At 45.7% G+C, this 25,833-nt stretch overlaps 1 protein-coding gene across 1 annotated transcript in view; it reads left to right on the top strand.

Annotated features, from left to right (window-relative positions):
* cdh22 (cadherin 22) overlaps window positions 1-25,833 on the top strand; it is a 1,314,714-nt gene that overhangs the window by 586,944 nt on the left and 701,937 nt on the right. The window contains exon 5 of the mRNA XM_086005235.1: window positions 20,113-20,300. Coding sequence (XP_085861361.1) covers window positions 20,113-20,300 — 188 coding nt within the window. The remainder of the gene's footprint in view (window positions 1-20,112; window positions 20,301-25,833) is intronic.

Genomic DNA, 25,833 nt, shown 5'->3' with positions numbered 1-25,833 from the left:
CACACTATGAAACCTACATCTATGCACATTGTGAACCCCACTTCTACACACTCCAGGAACTCCACTTCTACATACACTGTGAACCCCATTTCTACACACCCTGTGAACCCCACTTCTACACACACTGTGAACCCCACTTCTATGTACTTCATGAAACCCACGTCTACACACACTGTGAACCCCACTTCTACACACACTGTGAACCCCCATTCTACACACACTGAACCCCACTTCTACATACACCGTGAAACCCACTTCTATACACACACTGAACCCCACTTCTACACACACCATGAACGCCACTTCTACACACATCAACCCCACTTCTACACACACCTTGACCCCCACTTCTATACACACCATGAACACCACTTCTACATATATTATGAACCCACTTCTACATACACTGTGAACCCCACTTCTGCACACTCTGTGAACCCCACTTCCATGCACACTGTGAACCCCACTTCTACACACACCATGAACCTCAGTTCTACACACAATGTGAATCCTACTTCTACACACAACATGAACGCCACTTCTACACACATGACCGCCATTTCTACACACACTGAACCCCACTTCTACACACACCATGAATGCCACTTCTACACACATGAACATGACTTCTACAGAAACTGTGAACCCCACTTCTACAAACATCATGAACCCCACTTCTACATACTCTGTGAACCCCACTTCTACACACTCTGTGAACCCCACATCTACACATGCTGTGAACCCCACCTCTACGCACCGCATGATCTCTACTTCTACAGTTGACGAACCCCACTTCTACACTAATTATGTAACCCACTTCTACACACACTGCGAACCCCACTTCTACACGCTCTGTGAACCCCCATTTTACATGCTCTGGGAACTCCACTTCTACACAATGCGTGACCCCCACTTCTACACACTGTGAACCCCACTTCTATACGCATCGTGCACCCCACTTTTACACACACTGTGAACCCCACCTCTACCGACAGTGTGAACCCCACTTCTACAGACAGTGTGAACCCAACTTCTGCACACACTGTGGACCCCACTTCTACATACTGTTAACCCCACTTTTACACACATTGTGAACCCCACTTCTACACACTTCATGAACCCCACTTCTACATACACTTTGAACCACACTTCTATACACATTATGAACCCCACTTCTGCACACACTGTGAAACCCACTTCTACATACACCATGAACCCCACCTCTACACAAAGCATGTTTACCACTTCTACACACACTGTGAACTCCACTTCTACACACAGCATGATTCCCACTTCTATAGACAATGTGAACACCACCTCTAAACACATTGTTAACCCAACTTCTACACCTAATGTGAACCCCACTTCTTTACACCGCATGATCCCCACTCCTACAGATGGCGAACCCCACTTCTACACACACTATGAACCCCACTTCTACACACTCCATGAACTCCACTTCTAGATACACTGTGAACCCCAGTTCTACACACACTGTGAACCCCACTTCTACATACAGCGTGAACAGCACCTATACACACAGCATGATCCCCACTTCTACACACAATATGAACCCCACGTTTGCACACATTGTGTACCCCAATTCTACATACAACGTGAATCCCACTTCTACACACAACATCAATGCCACTTCTACACACATGACCGCCACTTCTACACACACTGAGCCCCACTTCTACACACACTGTGAACCCCACTTCTACACACATTGTGAACACCACTTCTACACGCATTGTGAACCCTACTTCTACGCACTTCATGGATCCCACTTCTACATACACTGTGAACCCCACTTCTACACACACTGTGAACCCCACTTCTACAAACGGCATGATCCCCACTTCTACAGATGGTGAACCCTACTTCTACACACAGCATGAACCCCACTTCTACACATACCATGATCCCCACTTCTACACACACCATGAAACATCCTTCTACACACTCCATGAACCCCACTTCTACAGACAATGTGTACCCCACCTCTACACACACTGTGAACCCAACTTCTACACACACTGTGAACCCCACTTCAACACACACTATGAAACCTACATCTATGCACATTGTGAACCCCACTTCTACACACTCCAGGAACTCCACTTCTACATACACTGTGAAACCCATTTCTACACACCCTGTGAATCCCACTGCTACACACTTCGTGAACCCCACTTCTACATCCACGTTGAACCCCACTTCTATACACACCATTAACCCCACTTCTGCACACATTGTGAAACCCACTTCTACATACACCATGACCCCCACCTCTACACATAGCATGATTCCCAGTTCTACACACACTGTGAACTCCACTTCTACAGACAGTGTGAACCCCACTTCTACATACACCATGAACCCCACCTCTACACACAGCATGATTCCCACTTCTACACACACTGTGAACTCCACTTCTACACAAAGCATGATTCCCACTTCTACAGTCAATGTGAACCCCACCTCTAAACAAACTGTGAACCTAACTTCTACACAATGCATGATCCCCACTCCTACAGATGACGAACCCCACCTCTACACACAGCATGATCCCCACTACTACACACACCATGAACCATCCTTCTACACACTCCATGAACCCCACTTCTACAGACAATGTGAACCCCCCTCTACACACACTGTGAACCCAACTTCTACACACACTGTGAACCCAACTTCTACACACACTGTGAACCCCACTTCAACACACACTATGAAACCTACATCTATGCACATTGTGAACCCCACTTCTACACACTCCAGGAACTCCACTTCTACATACACTGTGAACCCCATTTCTACACACCCTGTGAACCCCACTTCTACACACACTGTGAACCCCACTTCTATACACACCATGAAACCCACTTCCACACACATTGCGAACCCCACTTCCAAATACACCATGAACCTCAGTTCTACACACAACATGAACGCCACTTCTACACACATGACCGCCACTTCTACACACACTGAACCCCAGTTCTACACACACCATGAACGCCACTTCTACACACATCAACCCCACTTCTACACACACCTTGACCCCCACTTCTATACACACCATGAACACCACTTCTACATATATTATGAACCCACTTCTACATACACTGTGAACCCCACTTCTGCACACTCTGTGAACCCCACTTCCATGCACACTGTGAACCCCACTTCTACACACACCATGAACCTCAGTTCTACACACAATGTGAATCCTACTTCTACACACAACATGAACGCCACTTCTACACACATGACCGCCATTTCTACACACACTGAACCCCACTTCTACACACACCATGAATGCCACTTCTACACACATGAACATGACTTCTACAGAAACTGTGAACCCCACTTCTACAAACATCATGAACCCCACTTCTACATACTCTGTGAACCCCACTTCTACACACTCTGTGAACCCCACATCTACACATGCTGTGAACCCCACCTCTACACACCGCATGATCTCTACTTCTACAGTTGACGAACCCCACTTCTACACTAATTATGTAACCCACTTCTACACACACTGCGAACCCCACTTCTACACGCTCTGTGAACCCCCATTTTACATGCTCTGGGAACTCCACTTCTACACAATGCGTGACCCCCACTTCTACACACTGTGAACCCCACTTCTATACGCATCGTGCACCCCACTTTTACACACACTGTGAACCCCACCTCTACCGACAGTGTGAACCCCACTTCTACAGACAGTGTGAACCCAACTTCTGCACACACTGTGGACCCCACTTCTACATACTATTAACCCCACTTTTACACACATTGTGAACCCCACTTCTACACACTTCATGAACCCCACTTCTACATACACTTTGAACCACACTTCTATACACATTATGAACCCCACTTCTGCACACACTGTGAAACCCACTTCTACATACACCATGAACCCCACCTCTACACAAAGCATGTTTACCACTTCTACACACACTGTGAACTCCACTTCTACACACAGCATGATTCCCACTTCTATAGACAATGTGAACACCACCTCTAAACACATTGTTAACCCAACTTCTACACCTAATGTGAACCCCACTTCTTTACACCGCATGATCCCCACTCCTACAGATGGCGAACCCCACTTCTACACACACTATGAACCCCACTTCTACACACTCCATGAACTCCACTTCTACATACACTGTGAACCCCAGTTCTACACACACTGTGAACCCCACTTCTACATACAGCGTGAACAGCACCTATACACACAGCATGATCCCCACTTCTACACACAATATGAACCCCACGTTTGCACACATTGTGTACCCCAATTCTACATACAACGTGAATCCCACCTCTACACACAACATCAATGCCACTTCTACACACATGACCGCCACTTCTACACACACTGTGCCCCACTTCTACACACACTGTGAACCCCACTTCTACACACATTGTGAACACCACTTCTACACGCATTGTGAACCCTACTTCTACGCACTTCATGGATCCCACTTCTACATACACTGTGAACCCCACTTCTACACACACTGTGAACCCCACTTCTACAAACGGCATGATCCCCACTTCTACAGATGGTGAACCCCACTTCTACACACAGCATGAACCCCACTTCTACACACACCATGATCCCCACTTCTACACACACCATGAAACATCCTTCTACACACTCCATGAACCCCACTTCTACAGACAATGTGTACCCCACCTCTACACACACTGTGAACCCAACTTCTACACACACTGTGAACCCCACTTCAACACACACTATGAAACCTACATCTATGCACATTGTGAACCCCACTTCTACACACTCCAGGAACTCCACTTCTACATACACTGTGAAACCCATTTCTACACACCCTGTGAATCCCACTGCTACACACTTCGTGAACCCCACTTCTACATCCACGTTGAACCCCACTTCTATACACACCATTAACCCCACTTCTGCACACATTGCGAAACCCACTTCTACATACACCATGACCCCCACCTCTACACATAGCATGATTCCCAGTTCTACACACACTGTGAACTCCACTTCTACAGACAGTGTGAACCCCACTTCTACATACACCATGAACCCCACCTCTACACACAGCATGATTCCCACTTCTACACACACTGTGAACTCCACTTCTACACAAAGCATGATTCCCACTTCTACAGTCAATGTGAACCCCACCTCTAAACAAACTGTGAACCTAACTTCTACACAATGCATGATCCCCACTCCTACAGATGACGAACCCCACCTCTACACACAGCATGATCCCCACTACTACACACACCATGAACCATCCTTCTACACACTCCATGAACCCCACTTCTACAGACAATGTGAACCCCCCTCTACACACACTGTGAACCCAACTTCTACACACACTGTGAACCCAACTTCTACACACACTGTGAACCCCACTTCAACACACACTATGAAACCTACATCTATGCACATTGTGAACCCCACTTCTACACACTCCAGGAACTCCACTTCTACATACACTGTGAACCCCATTTCTACACACCCTGTGAACCCCACTTCTACACACACTGTGAACCCCACTTCTATACACACCATGAAACCCACTTCCACACACATTGCGAACCCCACTTCCAAATACACCATGAACCTCAGTTCTACACACAACATGAACGCCACTTCTACACACATGACCGCCACTTCTACACACACTGAACCCCAGTTCTACACACACCATGAACGCCACTTCTACACACATCAACCCCACTTCTACACACACCTTGACCCCCACTTCTATACACACCATGAACACCACTTCTACATATATTATGAACCCACTTCTACATACACTGTGAACCCCACTTCTGCACACTCTGTGAACCCCACTTCCATGCACACTGTGAACCCCACTTCTACACACACCATGAACCTCAGTTCTACACACAATGTGAATCCTACTTCTACACACAACATGAACGCCACTTCTACACACATGACCGCCATTTCTACACACACTGAACCCCACTTCTACACACACCATGAATGCCACTTCTACACACATGAACATGACTTCTACAGAAACTGTGAACCCCACTTCTACAAACATCATGAACCCCACTTCTACATACTCTGTGAACCCCACTTCTACACACTCTGTGAACCCCACATCTACACATGCTGTGAACCCCACCTCTACACACCGCATGATCTCTACTTCTACAGTTGACGAACCCCACTTCTACACTAATTATGTAACCCACTTCTACACACACTGCGAACCCCACTTCTACACGCTCTGTGAACCCCCATTTTACATGCTCTGGGAACTCCACTTCTACACAATGCGTGACCCCCACTTCTACACACTGTGAACCCCACTTCTATACGCATCGTGCACCCCACTTTTACACACACTGTGAACCCCACCTCTACCGACAGTGTGAACCCCACTTCTACAGACAGTGTGAACCCAACTTCTGCACACACTGTGGACCCCACTTCTACATACTATTAACCCCACTTTTACACACATTGTGAACCCCACTTCTACACACTTCATGAACCCCACTTCTACATACACTTTGAACCACACTTCTATACACATTATGAACCCCACTTCTGCACACACTGTGAAACCCACTTCTACATACACCATGAACCCCACCTCTACACAAAGCATGTTTACCACTTCTACACACACTGTGAACTCCACTTCTACACACAGCATGATTCCCACTTCTATAGACAATGTGAACACCACCTCTAAACACATTGTTAACCCAACTTCTACACCTAATGTGAACCCCTCTTCTTTACACCGCATGATCCCCACTCCTACAGATGGCGAACCCCACTTCTACACACACTATGAACCCCACTTCTACACACTCCATGAACTCCACTTCTACATACACTGTGAACCCCAGTTCTACACACACTGTGAACCCCACTTCTACATACAGCGTGAACAGCACCTATACACACAGCATGGTCCCCACTTCTACACACAATATGAACCCCACGTTTGCACACATTGTGTACCCCAATTCTACATACAACGTGAATCCCACTTCTACACACAACATCAATGCCACTTCTACACACATGACCGCCACTTCTACACACACTGAGCCCCACTTCTACACACACTGTGAACACCACTTCTACACGCATTGTGAACCCTACTTCTACGCACTTCATGGATCCCACTTCTACATACACTGTGAACCCCACTTCTACACAGAGCATGAACCCCACTTCTACACACACCATGATCCCCACTTCTACACACACCATGAAACATCCTTCTACACACTCCATGAACCCCACTTCTACAGACAATGTGTACCCCACCTCTACACACACTGTGAACCCAACTTCTACACACACTGTGAACCCCACTTCAACACACACTATGAAACCTACATCTATGCACATTGTGAACCCCACTTCTACACACTCCAGGAACTCCACTTCTACATACACTGTGAAACCCATTTCTACACACCCTGTGAACCCCACTGCTACACACTTCGTGAACCCCACTTCTACATCCACGTTGAACCCCACTTCTATACACACCATTAACCCCACTTCTGCACACATTGTGAAACCCACTTCTACATACACCATGACCCCCACCTCTACACATAGCATGATTCCCAGTTCTACACACACTGTGAACTCCACTTCTACAGACAGTGTGAACCCCACTTCTACATACACCATGAAACCCACCTCTACACACAGCATGATTCCCACTTCTACACACACTGTGAACTCCACTTCTACACAAAGCATGATTCCCACTTCTACAGTCAATGTGAACCCTACCTCTAAACAAACTGTGAACCTAACTTCTACACAATGCATGATCCCCACTCCTACAGATGACGAACCCCACCTCTACACACAGCATGATCCCCACTACTACACACACCATGAACCATCCTTCTACACACTCCATGAACCCCACTTCTACAGACAATGTGAACCCCCCCTCTACACACACTGTGAACCCAACTTCTACACACACTGTGAACCCAACTTCTACACACACTGTGAACCCCACTTCAACACACACTATGAAACCTACATCTATGCACATTGTGAACCCCACTTCTACACACTCCAGGAACTCCACTTCTACATACACTGTGAACCCCATTTCTACACACCCTGTGAACCCCACTTCTACACACACTGTGAACCCCACTTCTATGTACTTCATGAAACCCACGTCTACACACACTGTGAACCCCACTTCTACACACACTGTGAACCCCCATTCTACACACACTGAACCCCACTTCTACATACACCGTGAAACCCACTTCTATACACACCATGAACCCCACTTCCACACACATTGCGAACCACACTTCTACACACCCCATGAACCTCAGTTCTACACACAACGTGAATCCTACTTCTACACACAACATGAACGCCACTTCTACACACATGACCACCACTTCTACAGACACTGAACACCAGTTATACACACACCATGAACGCCACTTCTACACACATCAACCCCACTTCTACACACACCTTGTACCCCACTTCTACACACACCATGAACCCCACTTCTACATACATTATGAATCCACTTCTACATTCACTGTGAACCCCACTTCTACACACTCTGTGAACCCCACTTCTACACACGCTGTGAACACCACTTCTACACACGCTGTGAACACCACTTCTACACACCGCATGATCCCCACTTCTACAGATGACGATCCCCACTTCTACACACACCATGAACCCCTCTTCTACATATATTATGAACCCACTTCTACACACACCATGAACCCCACTTCTACACACTCTGCGAAAACCACTTCTGCACACCAGGAAGACCACTTCTACACACATTAACCCCACTTCTACACTCACTGAACCCCACTTCTACACACACCATGAATGCCACTTCTACACACATGAACACGACTTCTACAGAAACTGTGAACCCCACTTCTACAAACATCATGAACCCCACTTCTACATACTCTGTGAACCCCACTTCTACACACTCTGTGAACCCCACATCTACACATGCTGTGAACCCCAACTCTACACACCGCATGATCTCCACTTCTACAGGTGACGAACCCCACTTCTACAGTGTGAACCCCATTTCTACACACACTGTGGACCCCACTTCTACACACTATTAACCCCACTTCTCCACACTTCATGAACCCCACTTCTACATACACTTTGAACCCCACTTCTATACACATCATGAACCCCACTTCTGCACACACTGTGAAACCCACTTCTACATACACCATGAACCCCACCTCTACACACAGCATGATTCCCACTTCGACACACAGTGAACTCCACTTCTACACACAGCATGATTCCCACTTCTACAGACAATGTGCAACCCACCTCTAAACACACTGTGAACCCAAGTTCTACACCTACTGTGAACCCCACTTCTATACACCGCATGTTCCCCACTCCTACAGATGGCGAAGCCCACTTCTACACACACTATGAACTCTACTTCTACATACACTGTGAACCCCAGTTCTACACACACTCTGAACCCCACTTCTACATACAGCTTGAACAGCACCTATACACACAGCATGATCCCCACTTCTACACACAGTATTATTCCCACGTCTACACACATTGTGTACCCCACTTCTACATACAACGTGAATCCCACTTCTACACTCAACATCAATGCCACTTCTACAAACATGATGGCCACTTCTACACACACTGAACCCCACTTCTACACACACTGTGAACCCCACTTCTACACACATTGTGAACACCACTTCTACACGCATTGTGAACCCTACTTCTATGCACTTCATGGACCACACTACTACATACACTGTGAAGCCCACTTCAACACACACTGTGAACCCCACTTCTACAAACCGCATGATCCCCACTTCTACAGATGGCGAACCCCACTTCTACACACAGCATGAACCCCACTTCTACACATATTGTGAACACCACTTCTGCACACTTCATGAACTCCACTTCTACATACACTGTGAACCCCACTTCTACACACACTGTGAACCCCACTCCTACAAACCGCATGATCCCCACTTCTATAGATGGTGAACCCCACTTCTACACACAGCGTGAACCCCACTTCTACATGCATTGTGAGCCCAACTTCTACACACTTTGTGAACCCCACTTCTGCACACACTGTGAACCCCACTTCTGCACACACTGTGTACCTCACTTCTAAACTCAATGTGAACCCCACGTCAACACACAATGTGAACCCAACTTCTACACACACCATGATCCTCAGTTCTAAACACACACCATGAACCAAAGTTCTACACACAACGTGAATCCTACTTCTACACACAACATGAACGCCACTTCTACACACCTGACCGTCACTTCTACACACACTGAACCCCAGTTCTACACATAGCATGAACGCCACTTCTACACACATCAACCCCACTTCTACACACACCATGAACCCCACTTCTACATACATTATGAACCCACTTCTACATACACTGTGAACCCCACTTCTACACACTCTGTGAACCCCACTTCTACACACAATGTGAACCCCACTTCTACACACCGCATGATCCCCACTTCTACAGATGACAAACCACACTTCTACACACATCATGAACCCCAATTCTACACACTGTGTGAACCCCACTTCTGCACACAGCATAATCCTCACTTCTAAGCACACCAGGAAGACCACTTCTACACACATTAACCCCACTTCTAAACTCACTGATCCCCACTTCTACACACACCATGAATGCCACTTCTACACACATGAACACGACTTCTACAAAACTGTGAACCCCACTTCTACAAACATCATGACCGCCACTTCTACACACACTGTGAACCCCAGTTCTGCAAACATAGTGAACCCCACTTCCACATACACTGTGAACCCCACTTCTACACACTCTGTGAACCCCACATCTACACATGCTGTGAACCCCGCTTCTACACACCGCATGATCCCCACTTCTACTGATGGGGAACCCCACTTCTACACACAGCATGAACCCCACTTCTACACACACCATGAAACCCACTTCTACACACATTTTGAACCCCACATCTACACACTCTGTGAACCCCACATCTACACATGCTGTGAACCCCACTTCTACACACCGCATGATCTCCACTTCTACAGGTGACGAACCCCACTGCTACACACACCGTGAACCCCACTTCTACATACACTGCGAACCCCACTTCTACATACCATGAACCCCACTTCTATATGCATCGTGAACCCCACTTTTACACACATTGTGAACCACACTTCTACAGACAATGTGAACCCCACTTCTTCACATTGTGAACCCCACTTATATACACATCAAGAACCCCACTTTTACACACACTATGAACCCCACTTCCATAGACAATGTGAACCCCACTTCTACACACACACTGTGGACCCCACTTCTACACACTATGAACCCCATGTTTACACACATTGTGAGCACCACTTCTACACTCTTCATGAACCCCACTTCTACATACACTTTGAACTCCACTTCTACAGGTGATGAACCCCACTGCTACACACACCATGAACCCCACTTCTACATACATTGTGAACCCCACTTCTACACACTCTATGAACCTCACTTCTGCACACTCTGTGTACCTCACTTCTACACTCAATGTGAACCCCACGTCAACACACATTGTGAAACCCACTTCTACACACACCATGAACCTCCGTTCTACACACACACCGTGAACATCAGTTCTACACACAACGTGAATCCTGCTTCTACACACAACCTGACGCCACTTCGATACATATTATGAACCCCACTTCTACACACTCTGTGAACCCCACATCTACACATGCTGTGAACCCCATTTCTACACACCGCATGATCTCCACTTCTACAGGTGACGAACCCCACTGCTACACACACCATGAACCCCACTTCTACATACACTGCGAACCCCACTTCTACATACTATGAACCCCACTTCTATACACATCGTGAACCCCACTTTTACACACATTGTGAACCGCACTTCCACAGACATTGTGTACCCCACTTCTACACATTGTGAACCCCACTTATACACACATCATGGACCCCACTTTTACACACACTATGAATCCCACTTCCATAGACAATATGAACCCCACTTCTACACAGACACTGTGGACACCACTTCTACACACTTCACGAACCCCACTTCTACATACACTGTGAACCCCACTTCTACACACACTGTGAACCCCACTCCTACAAACCGCATGATCCCCACTTCTACAGATGGTGAAACCCACTTCTACATACATTGTGAACCCCACTTCTACACACTCTATGAACCGCACTTCTGCACATTCTGTGTACCTCACTTCTACACTCAATGTGAACCCCACGTCAACACACATTGTGAAACCCACTTCTACACACACCATGAACCTCAGTTCTACACACACACCGTGAACATCAGTTCTACACACAACGTGAATCCCGCTTCTACACACAACCTGACGCCACTTCGATACATATTATGAACCCCACTTCTACATACTCTCTGACACCCACTTCTACACACTCTGTGAACCCCACATCTACACATGCTGTGAACCCTACTTCTACACACCGCATGATCTCCACTTCTACAGATGACGAACCCCATTTCTACACACACCATGAAGCCCACTGATACACACGTTATGTACCCCACTTCTACACACTCTGTGAACCCCACTTCTACACACCGTTTGACCCCCACTTCTACACACTGTGAACCCCACCTCTATACACATCGTGAACCCCACTTCTACACACTATGAACCCCACTTCCATAGACAATATGAACCCCACTTCTACCCAGACACTGTGGACCCCACTTCTACACACTTCATGAACCCCACTTCTACATACACTGTGAACCCCACTTCTACACACACTGTGAACCCCACTCCTACAAACCGCGTGATCCCCACTTCTACAGATGGTGAAACCCACTTCTACACACAGCGTGAACCCCACTTCTACACACATTATGAACCCCACTTCTACATACATTGTGAACCCCACTTCTACACACTCTATGAACCGCACTTCTGCACACTCTGTGTACCTCACTTCTACACTCAATGCGAACCCCACGTCAACACACATTGTGAAACCCACTTCTACACACACCATGAACCTCAGTTCTACACACACACCGTGAACATCAGTTCTACACACAACGTGAACCCCGCTTCTACACACAACCTGACGCCACTTCGATACATATTATGAACCCCACTTCTACATACTCTCTGACACCCACTTCTACACACTCTGTGAACCCCACATCTACACATGCTGTGAACCCTACTTCTACACACCGCCTGATCTCCACTTCTACAGATGACGAACCCCACTTCTACACACACCATGAAGCCCACTGATACACACGTTATGTACCCCACTTCTACACACTCTGTGAACCCCACTTCTACACACCGTTTGACCCCCACTTCTACACACTGTGAACCCCATTTTTTATACACATCGTGAACCCCACTTTTACACACATTGTGAACCCCACTTCTACACACTGTGGACCCCACTTTTACACACACGGTGAACCCCGCTTCTATAGACAATGTGACCCCCACTTCTGCACACACTATGAACCCTACTTCTACACACAATGAACCCCACTCCTACACACTTCATCAACCCCACTTCTACATACTTCATGAATCCCACTTCTACATACACTTGGAACCCCACTTCTATACACACCATGAACCCCACTTCTGCACACACTGTGAAACCCACTTCTACATACACCATGAACCCCACCTCTACACACAGCATGATTCCCACTTCTACACACACTGTGAACTCCACTTCTACACACCGCATGATCCCCACTCCTACAGATGACGAACCCCACTTCTACACACAGCATGATCCCCACTTCTACACACACTGTTAACCCCACTTCTACATACACCGTGAACCGCACCTCTACACACATTATGAACCCCACTTCTACATACATTGTGAACCCCACTTCTACATACACTGTGTACCTCACTTCTACACTCACTGTGAACCCCACGTCAACACACATTGTGAACTCTGTTCTACACACAAAGCGTGAACCCATCTTCTACATACACCATGAACCCCACTTCTATGCTCACTATGAACCCCACTTCTACACACATAGTGAACGCCACTTCTACACACACTGTGAACCCCACTTTTACACACAGCATGAACCCCACTTCTACACACATTGCAAACCCCACTTCTAGTCACACCGTTAAATCCACTTCTATGCACATAGTAAACGCCCCTTCTACACACACTGTGAACCCCACTTGTACACACAGCATGAACCCCACTTCTACACACATTGCAAACCGCACTTCTCGTCACACCGTGAAATCCACTTCTATGCACACCGTTAACCCTTCTTCTACACACACACCATGAACGCCACTTCTATGCCCACTGTGACACCCACTTCTACACACACTGTGAACCCCACTTCAACACACATTGTGAATCCCACTTCTACACACATTGCGAACCCCACTTCTACACACACCGTGAACCTCAGTTCTACACACATGAATCCCACTTCAACACACAACATGAACGCCACTTCTACACAAATGAACTGCACTTCTACACACATGAACCCCACTTCTACACACACTGAACCCCACTTCAACACACATTGTGAACTCCACTTCTACACACATTGCGAGCCCCACTTCTACACACTCCGTGAACCCCACTTCTACACACACTGTGATTATCAGTTCTACACACACTGTGAATCCCACTTCTACACACAACAGGAACACAGCTTCTACACACATGAACCCCACTTCTACACACACCATGTACCCCACTTCCACACACTCTGTGAACCCCACTTCTACACACACTGTGATTATCAGTTCTACACACAGTGTGAATCCCACTTTTACACACAACAGGAACACAGCTTCTACACACATGAACCCCACTTCTACACACACTATGAATCCCACTTCTACACACTCAGTGAACCCCACTTCTACACACACCATGAACCCCACTTCCACACACTCTGTGAACACCACTTCTACACACACAGTGTACCCCACTTCTACACACGTTGTGAACCCCACTTCTACACACCCCATGAACATCAGTTCTACACACAGGTGAACCCCACCTCTACACACATGACCACCACTTCTACACACACGGCGAACCCTACTTCTACACACCCTGAACCCCACTTCTACACACCCTGCGAACCCCACTGCTACACACACCATGAAGCCCACTTCTACACACTGTGAACCCCACTTCTACACACACACACTGTGAACCCCTCTTCCACTCACACTGTGAATGCCACTTCTACACACACACTGTGAACCCCACTTCAACACACATTGCGAACCCCACTTCTACACACACTGTAAACCCCACTTCTACACACATTGCGAACCCCACTTCTACACACACCGTGAACCTCAGTTCTACACACACACTGTGAACATCAGTTCTACACACACCGTGAACCCCACTTCTACACACATGACCGCCACTTCTACACACACTGAACCAGACTTCTACACACACCATGAACGCCACTTCTATAGACCTGAACCCCACTTCTGCACACACCTTGAACCCCACTTCGACACACTCTGCGAACCCCACGTCTATACACACCAGGAATCCCACTTCTACACACATTGTGAACCCCACTTCTACACACTCTTTGAACCCCACTTCTATACACACCATGAACCTCACTTCTACACACTCTGTGAACACCACTTCTACACACACAGTGAACCCCACTTCTACACACGCTGTGAACCCCACTTCTACACACCCCGTGAACATCAGTTCTACACACACATGAACCCCACCTCTACAAACATGACCGCCACTTCTACACACACGGCGAACCCTACTTCTACACACCCTGAACCCCACTTCTACACACCCTGCGAAACCCACTGCTACACACACCATGAAGCCCACTTCTACACACTGTGAACCCCACTTCTACACACACACACTGTGAACCCCTCTTCCACTCACACTGTGAATGCCACTTCTACACACACACTGTGAACCCCATTTCAACACACATTGTGAACCCCACTTCTACACACACTGTGAACCCCACTTCTACACACATTGCGAACCCCACTTCTACACACACCGTGAACCTCAGTTCTACACACACACCGTGAACATCAGTTCTACACACACCGTGAACCCCACTTCTACACACATGACCGCCACTTCTACATACACTGAACCAGACTTCTACACACACCATGAACGCCACTTCTATAGACCTGAACCCCACTTCTGCACACACCTTGAACCCCACTTCAACACACTCTGCGAACCCCACTTCTATACACACCATGAACCTCACTTCTACACACACTGTGAACCCCACATCTACACACACCATGAACCCCACTTCTATACACACCATGAACCCCACTTCTATACACACCATGAACCCCACTGGTACACACACTGTGAACCACACTTCTACACACACTGTGAACCCCATTCTACACACACAATGAACCCCACTTTTAGACACACTGTGAACCCCACTTCCACACACACTTCGAACCCCACTTCTACACACACCATGAACCCCACTTCTACACACACTGTGAACCCCACTTCTACACACAATGTGAACCCCACTTCTACACACACACTGTGAACCCCACTTCTACACACACCATGAACCCCACTTCTACACACACTGTGAACCCCACTTCTACACACACCCTGTGAACCTCCTTTCCACACACACTGTGAACCCCACTTCTACACACACTGTGAACCCCACTTCTACACACACCATCAACGCCACTTCTACACACACCATGAACCCCACTTCTACACATACCATGAACCCCACTTCAATACACACCATGAACCCCACTTCTAAACATAAAATCTGCTTCACTTCCGAGACTACTCCAAACTCAAAATTTCTATAGGCAGCTCTCATAATCCTGATTGTATCGAATTACATAGAATATCCAGCACAGAAACCGGCCAATTGGCCCAACTAGTCGATGCTTGTGTTAATACTCCACACGAGTCTCATCCCATTCCATCTGCCTCATCTGAGCCTCTCAGCATATACTTCTACTCCCTTTGCTCTCATGTACTCATCTAGTTTCCTTTTAAAAGTATCTAAGATATATGCCTCAACTACTTCCTGTGGTAGCGAGTTCCACATTCTAACCACTCTCTGAGTGAAGAAATTTCTCCTTATTTCCCTATTGGATTTATTAGTAACTATCTTGTATTTATGGCCTCTAGTTTTTTGATGTATGTCCTCCTGCAGTTCTTCAAAATCCTCGATACAATTTGCCACCCCACCCCTCCACTGAAATTGATGTCATCAGCAAATTTTAGTAATTTCCCCTCAATTCCTAAATCCAGATCATTTATGTATATAGCAAATAAGAATGGCCCCAACACAGACCCCCTGTGCACACCACTCACCATATCTTTCCAGTGTGAGAAACCTCCTTTCACCGCTACCCTTCTCTTTCCGCCCTTCCCCCATCTCGCTATCCATGTAGCCGCATTCTCCTTATTTCCATGTGCCACAAGTGTTTGCGTAAAGTACCTTATCAAATGCTTCTTCAAAATCCTCATAAGCCGCACCCACTGCATTCCTTCAAAGAAAGCCTATAAGGTTGGTCATGTATGACCTGTCTTTGAAATGCCCACACTGATTGGCCCTGATTGACTCTTGTTTCTCCAAGTGCGAGAGGTGAAAGCTCTCTATCCATCCAGTCTCCTCGAGCATTTGATACCGTAAACTTTTCCAGAGAGTGCTTTTCAGTACAATAATTTTCTTGGAGTTCCCTGTAATAAAACTAGAAACTTTGAATTTCTATTGATCTCCTCATAAATTATTTTAACACATGATATACAAAATGGAGTCAACCATACAGTTTCTTTGCAGGTTTGGTTGGCCATATTTAGTTCGCCATCTGTAAATTATTATTGATTGCATAGCTGTGTGAAAAGACAAGTTCCTAATAGCCAGGAGCCAATATATCTAGCAGATGGGTCAGAACCTCAACAGTTGAAACCCTGCCTAACGTTCATTCTCTAGCCTTCTGTCCTGAAGGCTCCAATTGGTGCTAGCACATGGTTCCACCAGTGCTGGCAACCATCCAGCACCTCATCCAATTGGCCGTTCCTCCTGTGTGACCCGAGACATTGGGCGTTGGCTGGCTGTTCCATGAGCGGCATTGCAGCTGAACCAGATGCCGTCATCGCCTCATCTCCATACATGTGCATTTTCCAACAGAGATCAGGAGCAGGAAATCTGGACGATTGGTTTTCCACTGGGACACTGAGACCAATTGCAATGACTCTATAGCCATCCTGGGTGGGATCAATACACTTACAGAGTGGGGATTAGGCCTGTGAGCACCCTGGTTTATATGGGTCTGTGCCAGGCAGTGGAATGACCCACTAGGAAGCAGTGCACTTCCTATTAGTAAGAAGTTCATAAGTAAATATGTGTATTTTCACAAAGATTTGCGTTATCATTTAGGAGCCATCAAAATGACCTGCTTCCTCTTAGTTTTTGACCTGACGGAATCAGGATTCAGTTTCATTGACTTCTCTGCTGATGCTGAATACTGTCAGCCAGTAACAGATTGGCCTGCTACTGAAGACAATCTCTGTTAGATGAGATGTTGAATCAAGATGCAGAATAAATACGGATATAATGAGAAACAACATAAATTTCAATGTAGAAATAGTTACCTGTCAAGTTTGTTGAAATGTTTTTCTAAAAGCCAGGATTAGAATTCACATCCTGTCTGAATGACTGGTATTAAATTTCATGGCTGCCTGCATGGATTTCAGTGCATTGTTACTAGCTGTGGTTCTAAGCTGTGGACTACCGGGAATTGGATTGAAACTGTGGGCATGCATTTCATGGGTCCTGGGCGGTGCAGTTTTCACCTCTGGGACCTGAATTTGAATCTAAGCCAGAATGATGAGATGAAAGTCTCCTCTGAATGTTGGGGTCCTGTCTAGTGAGTTAGGGCAGTCTTAATCTAATTCCCTGCAGGCATGGAACAAAAACACAAAACTGTCCCTAATCTGGCACTAATTGGCATCTCCACTCATATGAAAATGATGGGCAGATAAGACCAGCTGGTCCATCAAGCCTGCCCCAGACATGCTGTTCTATCAGATCATGTCATTTTGCTATACTGGGATTAGCAGTTTCCAGCTGATCACAATTATATTTAAAAATGAAGTGTGCTGCATATGAGAATGGCAAGACATGCCCATTTCCTGACCGTAACCAGGCCTTAATGGAGGAACAAACACTCCAGAGTACAAGATAGATTCAGATGAAGAAAGCCGTCATTGATCTCATCCGTCAAAATATCAACTCTACCATTTTCCCCTTACAGCATCCGGTTGTTTTTACAAGTGAGAGTCCTAGCCTCAACTCGTCTTCCTGACAACCCATTCCAATTGTTGCGTACCCTCTGTATAAAGGTGGTGGCCAACAGATCTGTCAGCCACTAAAGCTCCTTCTGATTACCAGATCAAGAATCTTGCCCCTCCCTATCTCTCTGACCTCCTACAACCCTCCGAGAACTCTGCATTCCCTTAATTCTGGCCTCTTGTACGTCCCCCAGTTCCTTCACATTGGTGGCCGTGCCTTCAACCGTCTAGGCCCTAAGCTCTGGAATTGCCACCCTAACCCTCTCCGCTTCCTTTATGGTACTCCGTAAAACCTACCCCTTTGCCCAAGCTTTTGGTCACACGTCCTAAATATCTCCTTCTTTGGCTCGGTGTCAATTTTTGTCAGAATACGCTGCTGTGAAGTGCCTTGGCATTAAAGGCACTATATATATGTAAGTTTTTGTTGATTCACTTTGGGAGAAGCTAAAGAGCATGCCACCAGCCTGCCCTTTCAGATAAGAGTATCCGACAGCATAAGGGGAAGCTGAGGAGCCACGGGTGATGTCGTATCAAGCAGGTGAATTGCTAGAAATGTTCTGGTCTCTTTTACAGAGCTGTACCAGCTGAGTCTGCTCGAGTCAGCAGCCATTGGAACAACAGTGGGGAGAGTGAAGGCTGAAGACGTTGACTTGGGCCAAAACTCGGAGATGACCTACACCCTGAAAGAGGAGGACGGCTCCAATAGGTTCAATGTCGTCACAGACTCGGAGGCACAAGAAGGAATTATCATCCTGAGAAAGGTGAGTGCTGCCTGAGGGCTGATCTCTTTCTATACTGAGCTTGCTTCATCCAGAGAGTGAGCTGCAAGATGCCAATTCAGATATTCCTTTGACTTTGCAGGTTGGAAATGATTCAGTTAATGGTGGGTTCAACACACATAGGTAGCTGACAGGATCTTTCTCTGAGCACAATAAAAAAATAGGTAATTAGAAATAATGACTGAGCTCACATTATAAATACATGATATCCATTTTTTTGTCTTTATATAATTACACTAAGTGTAGGTAGGAGCTGGTTCCAATATTTTGCAGCATTAGCATGTGACATTCAAACCAGACACCATACTGCTCAAGTAATTGCAGTGTAACTGCATAGAGCAAAATGCCAGCAGCAAACACTTAAAGATGGACATGTACACCTGAGTATATGACGGAAAATGACCAAGGTCCATTTACTTTGCCTTCTACCATCCTGGTAGCTGCATGATACAACGATAATGGAGTTGTTGACTAATCACAGCGGTCAATCTCCATCAATTAGTCTACAACAGACCCAGACACGAGCCGAAAAAACCTTCCAGTGGTGGAGAGCTTTGGGAACCATGGGGGAGAAATTCATTATAGCCCCGCTTGGGGCGCTAAAACTTCGGAAGCGGAAAAGTTATCACCAGACACTAATGATGAGAGGCTGCCACGAAATTCAGTTGTAGCGCTCCAAGAGGGAAGTGGAGCGCTAAATCAAGGGAGTGAGGTGATGGAATCGGCAGAGCGCTGATCAATGTTCTGTGCAGCGCTGCCGGATTCGCAGGCTGCCGGATTCGCAGGCCAATGCTCACAGCAGTTAAAGGGAAGGCTGGGGATGGGTCGGTGACGGCACCCGCAATCCGCGAGGAGCAGCCCCAAGCACTCTGAGAGAGTGCAGGGCTGATCAGTTGAGGCAATGAGACATTTAAAAAAACAGCACAAACGGATGAGAATTTTTTTTTGGTTTACCTGACCACCAATCCCTTTAATTACCGCTCCCCAAGTGGCTGGCCGAGGTCACAACACCTCCTGCAGCTGCCGTTGCTGACGCCCAGCGAAGCTGCAGGGGCGGAAGCAAATTTAGGATACGGGGCAGTAACTGGGTGATGCACACCGAATGATGTCGCAATCTCCGGGGCGCAGGAGATCGAGGTGGTAAGTTTCATCGCCGGCACTACCTCCCCATTGAATTTCAACATATTGCTACACTTACCATAGGTCATGCCTCAAATTACTCATATACTGTATCGCAAAATGTTATTTTCTGAACAAAATCTCTCTAATTTGCATCTGAATGAATCAGCACTGTCTGCTGCCACCGTCTCCCTAGGGAGCCTGTTCCATAGATTGACCACTCGCTCACTGAAATATTGTTTCCGCAGATCAGTTTCAAATTTATCCCCTTCAAAAGCAGGCCATGTTCTCTGGTTCTATTGTTCTGGACAAGGTGAAATAGCTTGTCATGGTCAACATTATGTAGTCCCTTTAGAATCCTAAAAACAGTAATAATCTGGGTGATAAACAGTGAAATTGCACACAATACATAGAATTTGCAGCACAGAAACAGGCCATTCAGGCCCACTAGTCAGTGCTGGTGTTTATACTCCACATGAATCTTCTCCCATTCCATCCATCTCATCTCAGCCTTTCAGCATATCTTTCCATTCCCATTTCTCTCACGTACTCGTCTAGTTTCCTTTTGAAAGCACCTAAGCTATTTGCCTCAACCACTTCCTGTTGTGCCAGTCCTGGCTGCAGCTGTTTGCTGTGTTGCCTCCAGGGCTCTATCTGTAGCAGGAGAAGGTTAGTGGTGATCTCACAGGAGTTTCAGTATTTCCATGAAAATGTTCAAGATCTGACTGAAAATGTCAATTATTTATCAATAGGAAACTATAATTGATTTTTCATAGTATGGCTTTGATCACTCACATAACTCGTTGTGAAAACATTTATTTTCTCTATCAACTGCAAGGGTTTCTTGGGGCCTGAATTTGGGACCATCACGTCAACCCAGTGCAAACTCTCAGAGAAGCATAGTGTGAGGAATGGGAAATGTTAGACTGGTGCAGTAGGAGGTGGGTGCACTTGGTTTGGATTGAAGGTGCATTGCTGGGGAAATAATAGATGGAGCTATCCTGTGCATCTTGCCTTGTTGCACCTGACCTGGGAGTACGTGATGGGGACACTAGGGGCCAAATGGAGGGTCAAAATCAATTTCTCAACATTAGCATCAAAGTCCACCATTTTAAACATGCATATTAACAATGGTCAGTAACTATTGGCCTGAATATATTAAGCAGTATTCAAAACTTTACCAATTAAGGAACTAGGATGTACTCCCAGAAATGCGCCATCTGGTGCACCAAATAGTTCACCACACATTATTGAAGAAAGTATATACAACTGAACTGTCATAGTTATCAATCTGTGTGAAAGATTTCAAAGTGTCCATCACATGTCAGACTTCGCATTTCAAAGCGTCAAAACTATAATTGAAAAAATGGTAAAGAAAGGCAGCGATTTCACGCTGAGGTCAATTACAGATTAGCTGCTTTTGAAGTCTTGAGATTGATGTGGAGTTGGAAAATTTCCAAGCCCCTGGCAATCTGCAATCGTCACCAATTAACAGGGTGTTTGCAGCAATATGGCCTCGTGACTTTAAATGGGCAGGCCGGTTCCACACAGCTACAAGTAGCTGTGCATTATATGGTACAATACTCCTGTCATAAAACGGTGTCTCTTCTGACATAGCATGAGCAGTGCCACGGGAGATCTGCCAATAATCCATAATGGTTTAAATCGATATATCAATATATATGGAGTCTTTGGCGTCTCTTCTTCTTATCAAGTTGTGTACATCAAAAACTGCTGATTGAAGTCATCTCAGAGCATCCATTGTGTGAAATGTGACACAATATCTACTGATGAAACATTTTGAATGGGTCAGTGGGTTTTGGACAGGCTTCACGGAATTTAGAATACTGTGACAATTCTACAGAACCCACTCCCCATGAAATTATATGTGCACTTGTTTAGATTGCCTTCACTTCACAGTGATTAATTTTGAGTACTGATGGACTTTAGCAGCTTTCAGAGACAACTGTCTTCTTTAATGCAATCTCTCCAAAGAAGCTTGGAGGCATTTTTCTATCTTATGCTGATTATTGCATGGTCAAGCCCTGGCGAGTAGGAGATCGGAGCTCCGGCCTCTGAACACTGGGTTGACGTCCAGCAGGGTGCTTACGTCTGAAAGGAGTGGTGACCTCAGCTCCCTACCCCATTTAGCCGGATCTCCTGGTAGGAGGTTGTCTGTCAAGCTAATGACTTGTTCACATAAAAAGGAATTTTGTTATGGAAATGAACCAGAGGAGGCAAATCAGCTGGAGGCAAAACAGTGGAAGAAATGGTGAAGGAATGTTTACTACTCCTAGCCCCTTTGGAGCTACCCTGGATCAGGTGTATTTCTCAGACGTTCACTTTCAACTAAAGTTTGAGGTAGCCGAATCCTAAAGATGCTTAATTAGGCCTTAAGGTCTGGGCTATCTCTCCCTAAAGGAAAGGGACAACCCGAGAATGATACCATCCTCCAGATAGCGCTTTTAATAAGTTTAGCTAGACTGTAATGTCCTGGATATTATGAGGGTCCGGAGAACTCCTTCAGAATTCTGTAACTCTTCACCAAAGAGTGTACAGAGATTGAGTTCACGAGTTATTGATACAGAAGACTTATCTGAGACAATTCTAAAAATATATAGAAATTTATTGAAAGAACCGACGTGCAATTTACAGTTGGTGAATCAATCAATCGCAACATTAACAGTTCTAAAAAGAGAAAAAATACGATCTTATTGTTAACAGAGAATCTTACTTTTAAATCTTAACTTATCTACAGTATTACTGTTCTTAAAGTTTTCTATAGAGGATATCCATCAATATCAAATACCTTTGATCCCAGATGTACAGAGTTGCAGACCACAGAACCGCCTCTGTGGTTGAGAATCGCTTTGCCCGATTAAAGCGCATCTGCTATCTCATTTGAAACTTCAATATTTATACACTTTTCCACTTATATTTCCTTTAAAGTTTCCGCTGACCTCTGCAATTCTTAACTGCTACATCAGCTTGTAATATTCCAGAATATTGTCTCATCTCCAGGTGTTCTGGGGTCACCATATAAAACAGTGTGAAGGGCAGGTGTCCCTTATTTTATGTCATCTTTACGAGGGCAGATGCTCCTTATCTTATGTGCCACCTTTACGAAATTTAAATTAAAACACATTATCCAGGGTGAACCATTGCTTTTGTTCTCAAAAGTCATCCTGTTGGAGCCATGCACCTTCTGTTTCAATAAGGTTATTTATTCAGGGTCAACAACTGTCTTATCTCAATAGCCAGAATTCTTTCACAGCTCTTTCATCGTTCGGTTTCTAAATTTCCAAACCCAGTTTGTCCTGTTTTAATTATGCCAAAATTCTTTCATAAGATAGTATATTTTTCTAAATAGGTTATATGGCTTACTCCTTCACACTCCCCTCTTGACCAAAAAATTAGCTCGAGCATCAAGGGCAGGGTTTTGTCAATGTTTCAAATAAGGTTACAATAGCACATTAGTTTCACGAGATTCACAAGAGCCTAATCATGTGCTACATTAAAATTCCTTTAAGTCATCCCAGGACAATGTTTTGCCTTATTTTAAATTGAACAGAAATAAAAGAATGATATGTACATTGTCATGCAATCAGCACAATGACATGTAATTAGAATGTCCAATTGGCAGATGTACATTCTGTAGAGGTGTTTTATTCATATGAGTCAAGGAGATGTTGTTTGGAGCTGACTGTAGCTTGACATGCTGTTCCATTGATCTAGCGTGAGGACAGATTCTTGTTTTCTTAAAGGTCTTGCCAGAAGCTCAGTTGATTTCTTCTCCATCCGCAGTGTTTTCCTCCTTCGTTGAAGTAACTTGTTGGTCTCTACTTGTTTTGTTTGTGGCTTTTTGCAAATCCAATTTCTGAGGCGTTGCCAAGCATCGTGTGGTGGAGTCGGTGACACTGTCTGGCTGACCGTCATCAGTAATTTGCTCGCATCCATTTCCTGTGTCATGCTCCAAGCTGGGTCTTGGAAGACAGTGTACGACTGCACCTTATTTCGTTCCTCAATTTCGGTATTCCGCAGAATATCTTTTCAGATTGTCTATGGAGACAGTTTTAAGAATGTGCTTGCCATTCGGCAGATTAATATGTATTTCAACAGTTCTTTCGTTAATAATGAAACACATTTGAACAGGTTTTTTCCACTTAGGTCTTAAACCAGGTTTTTGCTCGAACTTATTTTCCTGTACCCATTCTCTGCTAGGGGTTACCATGCTTTCTTTGTCAATTTGTTCTGCCTATTTGTCTCCCTTATCCTCTGATCAATTTGATGTATCTCCTCTGTTACTTCTTTTTAAAAGTCTAACTGTTGCTTTCGGGTCAAGGAATCAGAGAGTGTAGAGGCAATGAAAGAACCATGGGTAAGCGGTGTATGCATC

The sequence above is a fragment of the Somniosus microcephalus genome, chromosome 13 (assembly GCF_052327205.1).
Source record: "Somniosus microcephalus isolate GS21.2 chromosome 13, FLI_Smic_1.0, whole genome shotgun sequence".
Classification (NCBI taxonomy): Eukaryota; Metazoa; Chordata; class Chondrichthyes; order Squaliformes; family Somniosidae; genus Somniosus; species Somniosus microcephalus.
Note: the sequence above shows the minus strand (reverse complement) of the source record. Positions and strands in the feature narration are given on the sequence as shown.